Source organism: Citrus sinensis, chromosome 8 (genome assembly GCF_022201045.2).
Source record: "Citrus sinensis cultivar Valencia sweet orange chromosome 8, DVS_A1.0, whole genome shotgun sequence".
Taxonomy (NCBI): domain Eukaryota; kingdom Viridiplantae; phylum Streptophyta; class Magnoliopsida; order Sapindales; family Rutaceae; genus Citrus; species Citrus sinensis.
In genome coordinates, this window is record NC_068563.1 from 30,310,259 (window position 1) to 30,327,311 (window position 17,053).

Here is a 17,053-nt window from a genome sequence, read left to right on the forward strand (position 1 = left end):
TGAAGCTTAGAATGCATTTGGGTTCAAAATTCAAAATCGATCGGGTTGTATTTTTGAATAGTCAACCTAATCAGGTTAATTAAGGAAAAAAAAACTCATTTTTAACCCTAACACATCATAACTTCCAAACATAAACTTCTCCCCCGCCTCCTGGCTGCTCCCCCACTCTTCTTCTTCTTTTTCGTTCTTCTTCTCCTTTTCTTCTGTTACTATCGAATACCATTTTCTTCTTATGCTCCTCCTCCTCCTCCTTCTTCTTTCCTTCCGTTGCTACCAAACATCTTTTTCTTCTTACATATTCTTTTTCTTTTCATCCTCCACTACCAAATATTTCTTCTTCCTTTTCTCATCTCCCATTAGTTAATTGTTAGTAACTAATTTTTTTAATTGTTAGTTAATTTTTTAATTTTCTTTTGTTAATTGTTTTAATTGTTAAATATAGAATTCTTTATGTTAATTAGTTAATTTGTGAACGAGATTACAAGAAACTTGTTTGATATTTAGTTAGTTACTTCGTTTTTGGATGGAAGTAAAATTAAGGTTTCTAATGTAAATGAACTCGAATTTATAATCTGAACTGAACCAAAATCAAATTGAGTTGAATTGACCAAACCAAATAGATTGTAACCCAAACCAAAACCCAAACAAGCCGGATTAAAATTTGATTTGCCCACACCTAATTTTGAATGTATTTTGGATAAGTATGACTATTTCTATTAGAGATTTATTGTCGTTGAAGATTTGTTATTATTGTCAAAGATATGTTATTCATGATAGATTATATGAGTAGGGTGCTTGATTTATATTGTAAATGAGCAACAAATTGGCTAATATGCTTATTTTGGTGACATTATATCTTTAAATTAGTAAGTTTGATAAGTTTCTAGAACTAATTTTGTAGCCGCTATTCGTCCCTATATATATATTTGTCTTTTAGCAAGGATTAAATAATTTTTTACATCAAGGGGAAAAATAGTCATTTTAATAGTATTATGTTAAATCCTTTAATAGTATTAATGAAAAAGGTGAAAAAGTGATACGTTTTGTAAACTTTAGGTAAGAAGTTGTAAAAAAAAAGTTATCTTATATTTTTGATAAAATACCAAACATCGTATAGTCGATAGATATTTGCTCAAAGATTTATTTGACTGTGCAAAAATTGTGAATACGATAGAAATGAAAGCGCCACTAAAACTCTTTTTGATGAAATTTTTACTTTTTATTTGAATAGTCATTTTAACATTAAAAGCTCTATATAAAAAAACTCTTTAAATAAGATTTTTTAAATGAAATAGTGTTTCTCTCTTTTTATTTAATATTATTTTTTTGTCATCATTATTAAAGAGAGATGTTATAAATACTTTTTTTTTATGGAGGGAAAGATTTGACTAAAATGAATAAACATATTTATATTTAAAGAGTTTTTTTTAAAATAAATTATTTCTTCACTATTCTATTTAATACGTAGATAAATAAATAGTCATTTAAAAGTAAAATTAGAAAATTGTGATTCTCATTGCCAATGCCATTCTTTGTGTGAACCTGTGTAAATTAATCCGACATGTCTCTCTTAGGTTTACTGTACATGCTACTTGCCGTTTATAACGTTTTATTTAGATGACATGTCATGTATTTAATTAATCTCGATAACACGACATTTCACACAGTCTCTTCGTTCGTTTAGTAATCCAATAATGTCATATTATGTGATGTGCGAAACAAAACCAAGCACAACAAAAGTTACCCGCCAATTTGGTCCCATTTAATTTGATTAGAAAATAAACAATTTTTAAAAATTCAGAATCTCAAATCAAATAAATTCAATTCAAAATGTCAAATTCGGAGTTTGATCAGCAAATCTCCCTCTTTCGCTCTCAAATCAGTCGCAGAAGGTTCACAGATTTGTTAATTTCCCAAAATGCTCAAAGGTCAATGAATCATCTAAATTTTACAAATTAATTTCACTCTTTTTTTCTTTTTTTCAATTTTAGCAGATTCGATGAAGAAAGTATTCGAGTTCTCGAATCGATACTGGTTTCAAAAGACGTGAAATCGCTAATGGAAGTGCGAGCGGGCTTGAGAGAGTACCTGAGATCCGAATCAATCTCTGTTATTCGCGAAATCGGAGATGAAACTGTGGAGAAGAAACTTTTGATTCTCGAATTCTTCATTCGTTCTTTTGCTCTCATAGGCGACATCGAGGCAAAATTTGCCCCTGAAATCTAAAAGCAATTTCAATTTCAATTTCGATTTCGTGATCCATGCTCCCGCACCTTACCTTTTCTTTTTGATGCTTGTAGAGTTGTTTGGCTTTGAGATATGAGGCGTTTGTTCTACGTGATCTTAAGTCTGCGAGTTGCGAATGGCTTCGAGTTTCACACACAGAGTGGATCAGCTTTGCTGGTCAGTCTCTTGAGAATGGCTTTTATGCCGTTGCTGCAAAGGTACCCAAAATCCTTGCCGTTTTGTGCATGCTACTTACTATTATTAGATCAACCGATGAGACGACACCGTATTATTTCAATTTTAGTCTCCAATTTTATGCTTCGTCTTCGTTTATATTGACACAATTTATAGCTCTGTATTACACCTGGTTCTTCAGTACTGTTTAGGATTTTACAAAAAGATGCTGACGAATTTTTGGAATTCGAATAATGGGGCAATGGTTGAACTGGATTTTGAATTTTGTATTTATATGTATACAGTGAGTCTAAGAGAACATATAAGAGGTGCATTAATACAAGTGATTGTTCTTTGGTGGATCATAGATGTAGTAATTTCAGAAATCATAGTAAACATGTGATTTCAGAAGACATTTGTGGTTGCTCCATTCCAACACTCGTTAAAATTAAAGATTTATCATCTTATAGCGATGTCCATAACTATCTTATGCCTCTTGTTACGGTTTTCCAGTTATGTTTTAATTGTAACGCTTTATGGTTTCCTCCACAAAATTTGTGTTTAACTCCTAATGAGAAGTTGAGAACGATATTCTATTTGTTCACTCCTAGGCCCTCACCTGAATTTGGCTTGAAGTTCACCTCCAAGGCATTGTCTCCAGCAACCTATAATAAATATCCGTACAAATTACAGAAAATGTTGGATTATATGATTTGTTAATGATGCACGAACATTCTGCCTGCCCTTTATTTCTACATTACCGATTTGAGTTGGATTTTCCATTTACAGGTCTATTGTCAACTGTGCCTGACTTTTGCTTTACTTCACTGTCTGGCTCATTGAACTTCTTTTTGATTTCTCAAGGATCAAGTGCCTCTGTTCATTTTGTTTCTGAACGTTTGCTTATACAGGCATGTGAAAATGCACAATCATGCCTCCAAAGAGATAATGTTGCAGATTCAAAAACAGGTGAAATCTTTGAGTACATGCAAATGTTGAAGAAAATAAAGAGTCTCAAAGATTTTGCTCTAACAAAGGCAGGTTCACGATCTGGTATGTGTATAATGTTTCAACTCCCTAAAATTCAGGTCACATTTCATATGCAAATATGGCTTAGATACGTTATGAACTTCTCATTTAGCATCTTGTCGTAACTTGCAAGAGATTCTAGATAATATTCTTTAGGAGAATATTGATTGTATGTCGCCTATGTTTGATCTCTAAGTCTAATCGTGAATGAGACAGTTTTACTGTGTGTTAAGAATAATATGCACATGAGAACATTGATTCTATGTATGTAGTTTCACTGCCTTCAAAAATCTGTTTATGTTTCTTTTTTCTCAGCATTTATAATCTTTAGCGACCATGATTCTTGTGAATTCTTTCATAATCATTTTAAATTTGTTTGATAAACTCAGTTCAAGCACAGGCAGCAGAGTACTTGAAAAAGAAAACAATAGAGAAGGGGAAATTACTTTCTTCGCATCATAAAGAAACAAAATGCCCCGCAACCACTCTGTTCAGAAATGGAATTAAAAGGCGAAACATAAGAAAGTTGCATGAACTTCAAAGCTTCCAGCAGGTCACCGGTGGCTCAAACTCCACTCAATTTTCATGTCCTTGGTAAATTTTTCTTATTTTCATGAAGTTTAATTGGACAACTGGATTTATCCAAATGAAATGAGCAAATTCTGACCATACAGAAGTAGTATGCACATGGCATAAGATGACCTTTAAAAACTCAAAATCAAGAGAAGATCATTACATAGTATGGTTGAAATTTTATTCCTCTTGTGTTCTTGTCATCCAGGAGAAAGTCAATTCAAGAAAGAATATTATTTCTTTAACCTATTAACCTGCCCGCGTCCTTATTTTTTATTTCCCTTTCTTTTTTTTTCTCTGACCGAGTTGAAGATGGTGGAGATTTGCAATTTGAATACAGATTATATTCTTGGCGTTGGAAATCCAATATGACTTCTGTTGAAGCAAATGAATTTTGATCAGGTAAGGTGGCACTTGAGCCACCAACTTGGGTAGGTAACTTAACATCGTCAAACATTGCATTCTAAGTTTGTAATCTCCACCGCTAGCTTTAAGATTTGATTTTTGAAAAAAATGCAAATTTCAAGAATCGAATCTTCCATTTCGCCGAAGCTCATTTAATGGTGGCATCGAAGCTCGCATGTCTTATTTTTCTCTAACATTGTGAAAGATGTCTGTTTCTTCCTCTTTCTTTATTCATTTGCTTAAAAAATTGTAGAGTAAAACAAAATTTTCAAGGTTCTCAGCATCTATTGCGTAGGTGCTTAGGGCTTTGAAATTGAAACTTGGTTAAACTGTAATTACGCGTTTTATGAGGACATTATATTTACTGTTAAAAAAGAGAGAACTTCGGATTATCCAGTAAAGAATAATCTTTAAAATAATTCATAAATTATTGTAAGCTTCAATTTATCTCCCATTGTTGTAAAGAAGATAAAAAAATTTCATCAATCTATCTCTATTTTTCTTTTATTTTTTGAAAAAAAATAAAGTAAGATTTACAATAATTTAGGGATATTTTGAATATTATCATCCCACAAAGAAGTAATAAAAAATTTACCCTAAGAAAAATTGATATTTTTGTCTTTTTTTAGAAATTCTTTTATCAGCATGATCCCTATAAACTTTTAATATCCTATTTCATTCTTGGTATTAAAATGTTAAAAATGAATTAGCATACAAATTGATATGTGTTAGATGAGGGGGGGGGGGGGGGGGGGAATTCACGTGTAAAAATTAAAATTTGTTAATTTGTATGTTAACACAAAAAAAAGATATGTTAGAATTCATAAGGGACTTAATTGATAATAAAATTTATATGACGGATGAAAATGCCAAGTCAAACACTATCTTACAAGTAATGTAAGATATATCGCCTCAAATGAACAATGTATGTGTGGGACATATAAACACTATCTTACAAGTAATGTAAGATACATCGCCTCAAATGAATAGTGTATGTGTGGGACATATACACTGTTTATGTGAGAGGGATGTATCTTACATTAGTTGTAAGATAGGGGGATCCAAATGCCAATCATTCGTAGGACCCATTTGAAGTTATTGATAAATGCCTTAAAAGTGATTTTGAGATGCTAAATAATAATTTTATTGTTTAGAAAATTTTTTAAAATTACTTTTGACTATATGTCTATATCACACTATCTAATAATAAATTTTGAAAAAAAAATCTTTGATTTTAAGAATTAGTTCTCTCTCTCTCTAACAATTCTACATATTTCCTCATATTTGTTATATAGGATCAAAGTCATTTTTATTCAATTAGTAACAAAAATCATTAAAATCAATAAATTTAAGGAGATCAATTATTTTGTGATAACAAAATAAAAGAAATGAAAATAATAACGTAAAAATATTTTTTTTTTATTTTTTTAGTTACCAATTATTATATAGACAGTAAAAAATATTTGACATATGAATAGGGTTGTTTTAACTTAAATTTTTTACCTAAAATTTTGACACATATATTAAGTCATTGATTTTAAAAAAATCTAATATTGGATGAATTGCCATCATTAAATATTGTTTTAACTTTCAAAATCTATCATTAGTTGCTTGAAATCAATGGATCAAATTTTGGGTCAAAATTTTAAGTTAAAAATTTAAGTTGAAATATCCCCACTTTTTATATATATTTTATATTGTATAAATAAAAATTCATTTAACATTATATCCATTATAGTCTTTTTCATTGTTGCATCAAACACAAATAATATTTTTTGAGCCAACAACATCTTAATTAATCCTATTTACAACTAATTATTTCTAAAGTATAATTAATAGTAATTATTTTAAAAATTATAATATTACTAAATTGGCCCTTAATACTATGGAGGAGTGATGAGATAAGAACCAACCAGAAAAAAAAAAATTAAACACAGACCTTGGGTTATAAGAGAAAGAGAATATAAAAAGTTAAGAAGAGAAATATAAATATCTATTTGCATGCCATGACAACTAGGGAAACAGAGCTGTTTTTCTTGGAATTAATGGAAGATTAGAAGCTTGGAATCATGTGCAAGGCATTAAATGCCAAGAGTGAGAAATGGGTCTTAGGGTTCTTCAACTTTTGTATAATTTTTAGTTTCAGTCTCTCTCGAAATGGGTTTCCTTTTAATAATCCTTAAACCCTAGCCTCATGTCGGATCTTAGTAACTGTTTCACATTCATTGCTGCTGCTTCTTTGTGATTAATTAGCCCTTTTAGGATTATTCTTCACTATACATATCAATGAAGTGAGTACATAGATGCCATATCGGTTTCAGAGACGCAGGGGTAAGTATTAGTGGTGTAAAAGAAAATTATACATAGTGACCCTGAGAAATGATTATAATAATTTCTGGGCAACGACTAACCATTGTGCTTGTTAGGCAAAGAAATGATAGCGCGGGGTCAAATACTACCTCAGCATTTAGATTTCAAGTGAGATGTGAATGCAAATTTGTAGAATATGGCGCTAGAAAGTAGCAGCTACGCGACTTAAATCCAAATCCTAAGATGCTACTTGGGAACTCCAGCAGTAATGTTATGCAAATTTTTAGAAGCTTTTGGTAAAAAGAGATTTATATTTCTGGTTCACTTATTTTTTGTTACAATTTCAAATCTTTACCATGTTGCACGTCCATTAGGAGATGATTCTTGACTTTTCTGTTGAATTTGTCAAAAGCTGTTTTTATTAAGGCTAAATTTTTACTTTAATTTCTTGAACCCAAAGATCAAATTTCTCTAATGCAATACCAAAGGTAATAATATGTACGTGCCCTCACTTTATGGATTTTCAAGTGAAATTTTCTTACTGTTAAAAAAAAAATGTTAAAAGTTTCTTGTAGATGGGTGCATTAGATAAAGAATTTTGGTTCATAAGAAAACAGCAAAAGGATTTTAGTGGACCTCTCACACCTCATTTTAATTATAGTTGATCACATCACATCTGGTATCGTGAAGCATCGAAGTTGGTATTTTAGATGCTTTTTGCAGCATTTGATTGTTCATCAACTCTCTGAATACATCATTAATTGAACATTGATCAACGATAACATTAATTGCGATCCCTAATTTTTATTTTGTTGGGTTGATCAAAGGAAGTGAAAATTAAAGAGATAAAGAGAAAGAGAAAGAGAAAGAGGAAGATGTGTTTTTGTTTTGTTTCCATGTGAATGTTCACCAACAAACATTCACGTCGAGCCCATTTCTCATGGAGTCTCGGTCTTGGCTTTAGTCTCAATTTCGAATCGTCTCGCTCCCACCGAGTTTTCAAAAACCCTAATCATTTATAGTTATTGAATTTTCAAATTAGTTATTCTCACAACTCAGGCTATTTATCACGATTTAATTATTTTGATATCTTGACATTAATAGACATGCAAAGAGTCAAACAAGAACGAACGTGGAAACTACACAAAGTGCATGGATGGATGACAACTATCACGCGCCTAGGCGGTGGTCAATCTCCTCACACCCTCAATTTTCATAACCTATAAGATAGATCTATTTTAACATGCCCAATGACTTTATCAATTATCACCCCTGAAATCTTTATCGAAACTCTAAAAATAAACCCTCAAGGTTTTCTTTAATGTATAGTTAACCTCCTCACTTTTCAGGAATTAACAACACACATATCCCGTATCTGTTTGGGGTGCTGTAGTTAACATTGCGTGTGTGGCTCATCCTTGAAAGATCTCATCATAACATACAACTAAAAGAAAAGGAAAATGCTTGGTGAAAAGAAGTACGAGAGAAAGACGAGAGAATTAAAGAAGAAAATGATAAAGAGAGAGTGAGTGGGTAGAAAGAGAGAGAGGGTAAAATTTTCTCGTTTTTCTCTCGTGCTTCTTTACACCTAGTACTACTCAAAAGAAAATAGAATCTGACGCGCGGAGTTCAATGTTTCCAGATTCCAAATAAATTAAATATGTTAATGGAAGAGGATCTATAAATGTCTATTCATAAAACTTTAGGGGTCTGCCTATATATTTTAAAAAACCTTGTGACATTTTTTCCCCCATAAAACTCTTTGGTCTAAAAGGGTAAAACCGGAAAATGGCATTCAAAACCGCTTGTACTCGCACACGACCGTTTCTTTCACATTCGGCAATATATAGGCTTCTTAAGTTTAATCATGATAATCTATTCAAAAAAAGTTTAATCATGATAATAATTTAATCAAACATGCATGTGGATCCATTTCACACAGGATTCCACCTCCTGTTCCGTTATAAATACACACGTTAACTTCATTTTTCTCATCGACAATAAGCTTGTGTATTTCTCTTACAAAATTTTCTTGCATGTTTGTCCCCCTACCTACTAATTAAGACAAAATATTTTCCCTTGATTTGGCTTACTCCTAGAGGTACAACAGAAGGAATCAATGGGAGGCTCTTCACCGTGCGCATCCTGCAAATTGCTACGCCGCCGCTGTGCCAAAGACTGCGTCTTTGCCCCTTACTTCCCTTCGGATGACCCTCAAAAATTCGCCATGGTTCACAAAGTCTTCGGTGCTAGCAACGTTAGCAAAATGTTACAGGTTATTTTCTGTGTTTTTTTTTTGGTTATATATGTATTAAATTTTCAGAATTATATATATATTTTAAAGATATATAAGGAGAAATACACGTGTCTACTCACCATGTATAGTCCATGGCAGTAGCCAGCAATGCGCCCGGCTAGCTAATCCCTCAGCAGTTAAGGAAGTATACAAATGAATATTTAGTCGACAAATATATACACAAGTGTCCAAATATAGAAGATATGGACAGCTTGCTCATGAATCTGCGGTGGCGGTGCGGATGATTAATTCTTGATATGATAATTAAGATTTTTTGTTGTTGATTTTGCAGGAGCTGCCGGTTCATCAGAGAGCGGATGCCGTCAGCAGTTTGGTGTATGAAGCAAATGCTAGAGTGAGAGACCCGGTTTACGGATGTGTTGGTGCAATATCATATCTACAAAACCAAGTGTCCCAGTTGCAGATGCAGCTTGCTGTGGCTCAAGCGGAGATACTTTGCATTCAGATGCAACAAGATCCCCCAGCGGTCTCGTTGCCAACGCAAATCGATCATCACCAAGATCATGACAGATCTCTTCTTCTATCCTGCAGCAACATCAATCCTCAGTTACTAGCAGCAGGCTTTGCTTCTTCTAGCAGCAATGCCATCCAAGATCCTCTCAAGAAAGAGTCTCTTTGGACTTGACATAATTATTAAGTGCCTTTCTTTCTTTCTATCTTTCTTCCTCTTTCTTTTCCAGAGAAAGCTTTAATTAATTTTCTCTACTGTTGGTTAATGTACGGTCTTGTTTTTTCTTCGTTTTCCGGCTAATAATTAACTTGAACATGGTACATAAGGAAAAAAAAAAGGTGGATTAAGTTTTAATAAAGTCAAAACTTGCATGTGGGATATTGAGTAAAATAGGGTTAACAATTAAGCCTTCTTAATTATATTATTTAATCACAATCTCCACTTGGATCCATGAAAGAATTAAGCTATTATTCTTAGCTAGGAACCCTAGATAGCTTTCGCAGATTGCTTAGATACAAAAACAGATTTAAACGGACTCGTATTTTCAACTTTTCAACTTATAGCACTCCATTTATTTTATTTTTAGCAATTTAGCGGCCAAGGTATTCAATGTTAAGATTTAAACACCAGCAACTTGAATTTGGCAACACAATTATACTCATTATTAATAAACAGCAGTTATGTTGTACCGAAAATATAAAAAAATAAATAAATAAATAAACAGCAGTTATGACTCAAAGCCGGAGCACAAAATTAAATACCAAAACCAAGCCTAATATCCAATAAGTATATATATCTTAAGCCATAATAATCAATAATGTACGATCGATGCATTCGCACTGTGTTGATATTAACAAACGTGATTCATCAACTGGCACCATACATATAGCAAGCTAATTAGACAGAGAGCTGGCTAGCTTTAAGAACACATCTTTCATTGGCGTGTTCACGTGAGAGGCTACAATAAATAAAGAAGTGTGCTCTGTTCATGGAAGAATCTTAAGGCCATACAAAATTAATACTGTGTGTACAAAATAATTATTCAAATCAAAACCCATGGGTAATTAATCTAATGCCAGTTGCCAGCTCCAACATTTCAAAGCAACACCCTGACTTTCAGTAGAAGCATTTACTCACACATAATAATTAATTCTATCCATAGTTTCAATCTGAACCGTCCTCTTTGAAAAGAAGAAAGCTAGCATCTGGATCGTTGCATGCACAAATCATGATATTTTTGTTCTAACTTTGACAATTAATGATGACTTAAAACTTTGTCTAATATTATTATTATTCGACTTGCCATCTTTCTAGCTTTTAACTTTGAATTATAAGGTGACTTGAAGACTAACGTTTGATGACATCATGACCGTTGGTTGGCTTTGACACAAATATTTAATTTCTTCGCATAGAATTGAAAAGTCTTTAATTTAGCCTTAAATCTTTGATTATTCCGCTCCATGTTAAATATAGAGTAATTTAATCGAATTTTGATCGGAACATTGACCCTCTGAAATATACAACATCAAGGCTGAGAAAACCAACTTAGGCTCACCGGAAAAACATCTCGTATATTCATACCATGGCCCGGCTGATCACTCACTGCTCCTGTGGTTTCTCTGTCTAAGAAGTGAGAAATTCCTTCCTGGGTGATGAAAGTGGGCACCATGCTATTCGTGTGTTTATCAATCAATTAAAATCTAAAAGATGTGACGTAGATTTGATGGATTAAAAATATCTCCAATAAATGCTTTGAAATTTTACAAAAATATAGAGGATCAATCTGTAAAATGACTTGCGATTTGCTATACATTATTAGCTGAAAATCAGTATTCCATACTTAAATGTTATTAGGTAATTTGTCGCACTAGATAAGTGATTGACGCATACAGTAGGTATGCAGCGTATTTATTATCTGATAATCGCTCATGGTCCATCCATTGATCGCTTCTTGACTTTCGATGGTTTGTTGATCGCATATCTAGCATGACAGACTACTCATAAAGAGTTTTATGTATAAAATGCCTATCTTTTTTTCTTTTTCTTCAACTAACTCCAATTAATTTTAGACTATTTTCCCTTATAATTAGATTTGGGTTTAGCATGGTATCGAGTAAATGAATCTCTAGATTTCAATGAAATGGGTCTGTCTCAACTATCTTTAGAGTCAGTTTAGTAATGCTGTAATTTTTAAAATAATTATTGTTAGTTGTACTGTAAAAACAATCGGCTGTAAGAAGAATTAGTTAAATATTTGATAAATTTTAATTTTTAAAAGTGCTGTTAGTTTTAAAAGCAATCATATGTATTTAGTAAATCTTACTGTTAGACTGTTGTAATATAATATAAATGACTGAATTAGACATAAGTTAAATAAATTTTATTTAAACATTTATAAACATGTATATAAAATATTTTTTTTAATGTGAACCTATAATAATTTATAACTGTAATCAATATTTTATATAATTAATTTAATTTTTTTATTTTGTTATCTCAATAAATTGATAATAATAGTGATAATCTCTTTAAAGTTAATGATTTTATTTTCTAATTAATAAAGATAATTTTAAATTTTTATAATATATATGAGGATAAATATGGAACTATATTAAATATAAAAAGTAATTTTCAAAATCAAAATTTAAAAAAATTATTCCTATTTTTTTTTAAATTTATTATAAGATAGGACAATTTTACTAAAAATATTTTTTAAAAAATTTTACTAAACACTAAAATTTAGTCTTTTCAATCACTAAAAGCAATACCAAAGTGCCTTAGTTTGTCAATGAACAATTTCTTATCATCTCGTGCTTCTCGCTATGGAAGGACAATTTAATTTGGTCCCATTTCACAGGGATCAAAAAGGTCACTAGTTGTTACTTTTCCTCCTTCCAACCTGGAGGCAAGTAGCCAATCACAAAAGAGTTGGGGCTCAAATCAACCAATAGACAGAAGATAAGGTGCCACATTGGATCCTAAATTAAGCATTCAAAATCTTAAAAAATAAAAATACAAAATTATCCAATTGCACCATGCAGAATGGTACTCATAAGCTCATAATAAATTAAAAAGTAACAAGGGAGCTAGATAGAAGCCAGGCAAAGGAGGTGAGATATGGGGTACAATTCATTATTAAGAATCCCTAAGAAGGAAGAACAAGAAGTACCAGACTCCACTGCCAGTGCTCATCGATTTGTCGACATCAAAGAACAACCCAGCTGCTATGCCGACGACGGGGACATCGATATCATGGATGAATTGGAAGGCATTTGGCGTGTTAACAATAATAATAATGAAGATAAAGAATATCAAAGGTTAGCAACAGATCATAGCTCACGCAGTCAACTTACATGGGAATTCATGGATATGGATTGGGAAGGGTTTGCTAATAATAATGGAGATGAAGAAGAGGATGATGAAAGAGAGCAGCAGCAAATCGAGTTCACAAGAAACTTTCTTCAACACCAAGAAGGTGATCACGAGAAGAAGATTATTAATATTAAGGGTGTAAAGAAGGAGGAGGAACTTGGCTTTTGGGACGAGGAAGATGAGAATAGGGCTTCTTCATTGAACTTGAACTTGAATTATCAACAAGTGTTAGATGCTTGGTCCGATCGCGGCCCGCTCTGGACTGATGATTTTTCTCTATCATCAGTGCCAAGCCATGGCTATTATGTTAGTAATTAATCAATGACTTGTTATTAACTCATTATATACTATCATCATCATTTTTTTTTTAAGACACACACACTGTCTCTGTATGCATATGCACACACTCACACACATATAGATGATAAGAAGTTTTAAACTCATTCATGTATCAGTAATAATTAATTAATGTTGGTTTTAATGTGTGATAATTCTGAATGATTATTTCCTTGTAAATTATTTAGATGGGTGAGGTTCCTGTGATGGAAGAAGATAAAACAAGGAGAGAAGCAAGTGTCTTAAGGTACAGGGAGAAACGACAATCAAGGCTCTTCTCAAAGAGGATAAGGTATCAAGTTCGCAAGCTCAATGCAGATAAAAGACCAAGGCTCAAGGTATGTTGTTTAATTTTTTTTACTCCTCCTATCTTTTGAAAGTCCACAAATTTAATTTTGTTAATTAGAATCCAATTCTTCTGAACACACAACTCTCTGTACAGAAAATTGCTAAAAGATGGAAAAAAGAAAAGAAAAGAAAATCATATTTCAGTCAGTTTTCAACATGAGCAAATTCATGTTGGTCATATATAATTTAATTTTAACAATATTTGATAATTGAGTTTAATTCAAGCCATCTATCTTTATTATTAATTTCTCCAATTTTCCAAATGTGATATATATAATATTAAATTAAAAGTATTAGTTAGTATTTGCTATTTTCGGTTTGCAGGGACGATTTGTGAAGAGGGTTTGATGATCATGAGAAGATATGATAGTACTGAAAAGAGTAAGGAAATATCTGGAAAATATCTCATGCAGGCTGAGGACTTTTTTTCTTTTCTTTTTTTTTTATCTTTCCCTCTGTATATGGATTTTATGTCTTGTCTGTGTCTCAATGAGAAAATATCTCCAAGTCCCAAAGATTTGAAATATCTTAATCGCTCAGACTTTCTGAGAACTTTTTATTATATGCAAAAGTATGGTCCCATTATGTTCACGATCAATTGATTGGCCCTACTATTTTAGTGTATTGTATGCATACACATCCAACCCAAGCATGGCCTCTTGTTTTGCCTTTCTGTGATCATATCATCATATTCATGAATCATCGTGTGCGTTGATGGAATAGGTCCAAATGTTGGAGAATTTTGCATGATTAATGGTGAGATACTCCACTCTATTGATCACTCCACTTTTTCACAGGTTTTGTGTTCTTTCTCTTTAATGTGTGGTGTCATTTTCTGTCGGCAAAATGTTCACAAATATAATTAGTGTCCATTTGTACCATTAAATCTCAAAACTTTTGGTAAAGTTGCCCAAGATATTTTTTTCCTTTTTCTTTCTTTAGTTTACTTAGGTTCAAAGTTAATTATAACAATGGCAATAAAATCTAATATTAAACAAAGAGTAATGATACAGCCACAAACTCTTGTACAAACTTATTTTGTACAAACTAACATGGCATTAATTCATTGGTTGAATGAAAATATAAAATAATAAAAACAAATCATGTGGGCCAAGTGACATTTAATTCAACCAATCTTATCATGCCACGTCAGTTTGTACAAAATAAGTTTGTACAAGAGTTTGTGGCTATATCATTACTCTTAAACAAATCACGTGAAACATGTTAGCGTGGAAGGTGTTAATGACAACCAAATCTTCCCTTCGGATATCTTTATCTGTAAGAGATTTTCTTTTTTTTTTTAATTATTATTGCCGGTTTATTTTATAAATGTTATGTCTATTTAATAGTGAGGTACTATAATAAGCTGATGTTGCTTGATAAATTTTAATAACTACGGAGTGGAAGTTGATGAATGTTGATAAAAATTAATTCTAAATATTATTTAAAATTTTTAACTGATCTAATTATTTTTTCCTACTTTGAATTATTATTTTTCTACATGTTTATATGTTTTGAGCGTTGATTAAACATATGATTATGTTTATTAGTTTAAACAAATCAAATTAGTATTTAGCAAAACAAATTTATTTTTTCTGCACGGGTTGTAGTAAATAGTTTTCAAAGCAAAATAATTTAAAATTAAAAAGAAATAAATTCAAATTTTTCACATTGATTGAAGAAATACATTATACCAAATGTGTTTAATAAAGATCTTGCAACATAACATAATAACATTAAAATGTAACTAATTACAAAATTCTTAAACATTTCCATTTTCATGATTCCGTTAAACTTGTAGTAATGTCATTTCTCAAAATTATTATATCTTGAGTTGTATTCTAACTTTCTTCATGGGATGCAATATTGCTTATATGCTCACTAACACTATGACTTGACTTATAGAGATGGCAAAAAAAGTCCGGGCCTGACCTGGCTTGCAACAAATAAGCCTATTCGCGGGTTGAAAATTTAAAAACTCACAGTAGTTGGGCTTGGATATGAGCTCATGGGAAAGCTTTATATTTTATAAATAACATTTTTTATTTTATATATTATAGATTTTATATTTTATATTTTTTGTATTTAATTATTAGTCTATTATATATTGTACAATCAATTAATCATCTTTAATTTAAGTGTTCCTTTATTTTTTCTCTATTAAAAATTCATTCTAAAAAATTTATGTAAGCCCAGGCCTGGCCCGTTTAAGTATGGAATAGTTTTTTAGAAAGCTTGAGCCTGCTATTAATAATTTGGGCTTGAATCTAGGCTTGAAAAAGCCTGGCCATGCTTTAAATTGCCATCCCTATTGACTCATTTATATCATGATTTTGTGAATATCTACTGATGTAATTGTATAAGGCCATGGTAGCAACAACTATCTTCTTGAATGAATAACTTGACATAGGGTGCATTTGACACATTGTATTATATTATATTGTATTGTATTAGCACTGTATTATAATAATAGTATACATTGTGTGGTACTACACTGTACTGTATTATTTTTTAATGATGAATTTAAATATTATATTATATTATGTTATATTATATTATATTAATATATTTAAACTGTATTAATATTTTATATTATTATTAATTTTAAATTAATATTATTAAAATTTATTCATATTTAAATATTTATTATTAGTTATAATAAATTATAAATTTATTAATAAATTATAATGTAAAAATAAAAATATTATATTATATTAAAAAATTATATTTATTTATTATTATTATTATTATTATTTTATTATTATTATTATTATTATTATTATTATTATTATTTAGCAAAAGAAAAAGCAAAAGTCAAAAGCAAAGCAAATGCAAAAGTGAAAGGGAAAAAAAATAAAAAGCAACGACGGCTCCCGTATTAGATTGGACCCATTAATGCAGTGTTGTTGTAGTTTTTTATCTGTATCTGTATAAATTTAACGCAATGAGGAGTTTTAATACCTCAATCAAACATGCTCATATTTCATAAAATATTATGTATATTCTTCCAAACCCCAAAAGTACACTCAGTAACACTTGTTAATGAAGAGTGCTTGTAGTTGAATAGTTCTTTATGACTTATTCGTTGGCTACCTCCGCAAAAATTAAGAAGGTGTGATCTTTCATTTTTACATAGTTCTAAGGACCCACTTAACTAGATTGATGTACTAAATAATATTTTTTTTTATAAAAATAAAAATACAAAAATTGGAATACATATCCATATAATAACAAAGATTAAGGGCATACTTCCCATGTAAAACTATTTTCAGATTAAGGGAACACATTTTAACTATTTGCATGTTAAAGGTTTATTAAAAGATTAAAACAAAATCACGGTTCATGATCAAAAGAATAGGAGGATGAAGTCAGTTCTCATTAAATAATTACCTCTGAAAGTTCACAGGTTAAGATATTCACATTCAAAGGTTAGAAGATGTTAATGCAGTAACTGTAGAGTCCAACCACCAAAAAATCAGGCTTGTGAAATGAGTTTATAAAAATCTATTAGA

The 17,053-nt window shown here is 31.0% G+C and overlaps 3 protein-coding genes across 5 annotated transcripts; all 3 read left to right on the forward strand.

Moving 5' to 3' along the window:
* Positions 1-1,726: 1,726 nt before the first annotated feature.
* On the forward strand, positions 1,727-4,772 carry LOC102625106 (protein DOUBLE-STRAND BREAK FORMATION). Of its 3 annotated transcripts, XM_052432883.1 has the most exons (6): positions 1,727-1,892; positions 1,992-2,202; positions 2,301-2,444; positions 3,312-3,453; positions 3,819-4,023; positions 4,315-4,772. In XM_052432883.1, coding segments are annotated over exons 1-6 (765 nt in total). In that variant the 5' UTR covers positions 1,727-1,830; the 3' UTR covers positions 4,316-4,772. The 3 variants fall into 3 exon arrangements, with proteins under 3 accessions (XP_052288843.1, XP_052288842.1, XP_006488695.2); XM_052432882.1 differs by lacking the exon at positions 4,315-4,772 and having other exon boundaries at positions 3,819-4,098; XM_006488632.4 differs by lacking the exon at positions 4,315-4,772 and having other exon boundaries at positions 1,995-2,202; positions 3,819-4,098.
* Positions 4,773-8,647: 3,875 nt separating this feature from the next.
* On the forward strand, positions 8,648-9,876 carry LOC107178323 (LOB domain-containing protein 12). Its single transcript, XM_052432884.1, has 2 exons — positions 8,648-8,992; positions 9,306-9,876. The coding sequence occupies exons 1-2, from the start codon at positions 8,837-8,839 to the stop codon at positions 9,657-9,659; spliced, it is 510 nt and encodes a 169-aa protein (XP_052288844.1). The 5' UTR covers positions 8,648-8,836; the 3' UTR covers positions 9,660-9,876.
* Positions 9,877-12,524: 2,648 nt separating this feature from the next.
* LOC102613215 (zinc finger protein CONSTANS-LIKE 6) lies at positions 12,525-14,139 on the forward strand. Its single transcript, XM_006488519.4, has 3 exons — positions 12,525-13,163; positions 13,382-13,531; positions 13,866-14,139. Exons 1-3 carry the CDS (start codon positions 12,603-12,605, stop codon positions 13,887-13,889), a joined length of 735 nt encoding a protein of 244 aa, XP_006488582.2. The 5' UTR covers positions 12,525-12,602; the 3' UTR covers positions 13,890-14,139.
* Positions 14,140-17,053: the final 2,914 nt, after the last annotated feature.

What these genes read in the sequence shown, in the direction of transcription:
- LOC102625106 (XM_052432882.1), top strand. Translation starts at nt 1,831, where the DNA reads ATGTCAAATTCGGAGTTTGATCAGCAAATCTCCCTCTTTCGCTCTCAA. An exon ending in CTCTCATAGGCGACATCGAG is followed by an intron (nt 2,203 to 2,300) that starts GCAAAATTTGCC and finishes TGATGCTTGTAG; the next exon opens with AGTTGTTTGGCTTTGAGATA. An exon ending in AAAGGCAGGTTCACGATCTG is followed by an intron (nt 3,454 to 3,818) that starts GTATGTGTATAA and finishes TGATAAACTCAG; the next exon opens with TTCAAGCACAGGCAGCAGAG.
- LOC107178323 (XM_052432884.1), top strand. Translation starts at nt 8,837, where the DNA reads ATGGGAGGCTCTTCACCGTGCGCATCCTGCAAATTGCTACGCCGCCGC. An exon ending in ACGTTAGCAAAATGTTACAG is followed by an intron (nt 8,993 to 9,305) that starts GTTATTTTCTGT and finishes TTGATTTTGCAG; the next exon opens with GAGCTGCCGGTTCATCAGAG.
- LOC102613215 (XM_006488519.4), top strand. Translation starts at nt 12,603, where the DNA reads ATGGGGTACAATTCATTATTAAGAATCCCTAAGAAGGAAGAACAAGAA. An exon ending in TGCCAAGCCATGGCTATTAT is followed by an intron (nt 13,164 to 13,381) that starts GTTAGTAATTAA and finishes TAAATTATTTAG; the next exon opens with ATGGGTGAGGTTCCTGTGAT. An exon ending in ATAAAAGACCAAGGCTCAAG is followed by an intron (nt 13,532 to 13,865) that starts GTATGTTGTTTA and finishes TTCGGTTTGCAG; the next exon opens with GGACGATTTGTGAAGAGGGT.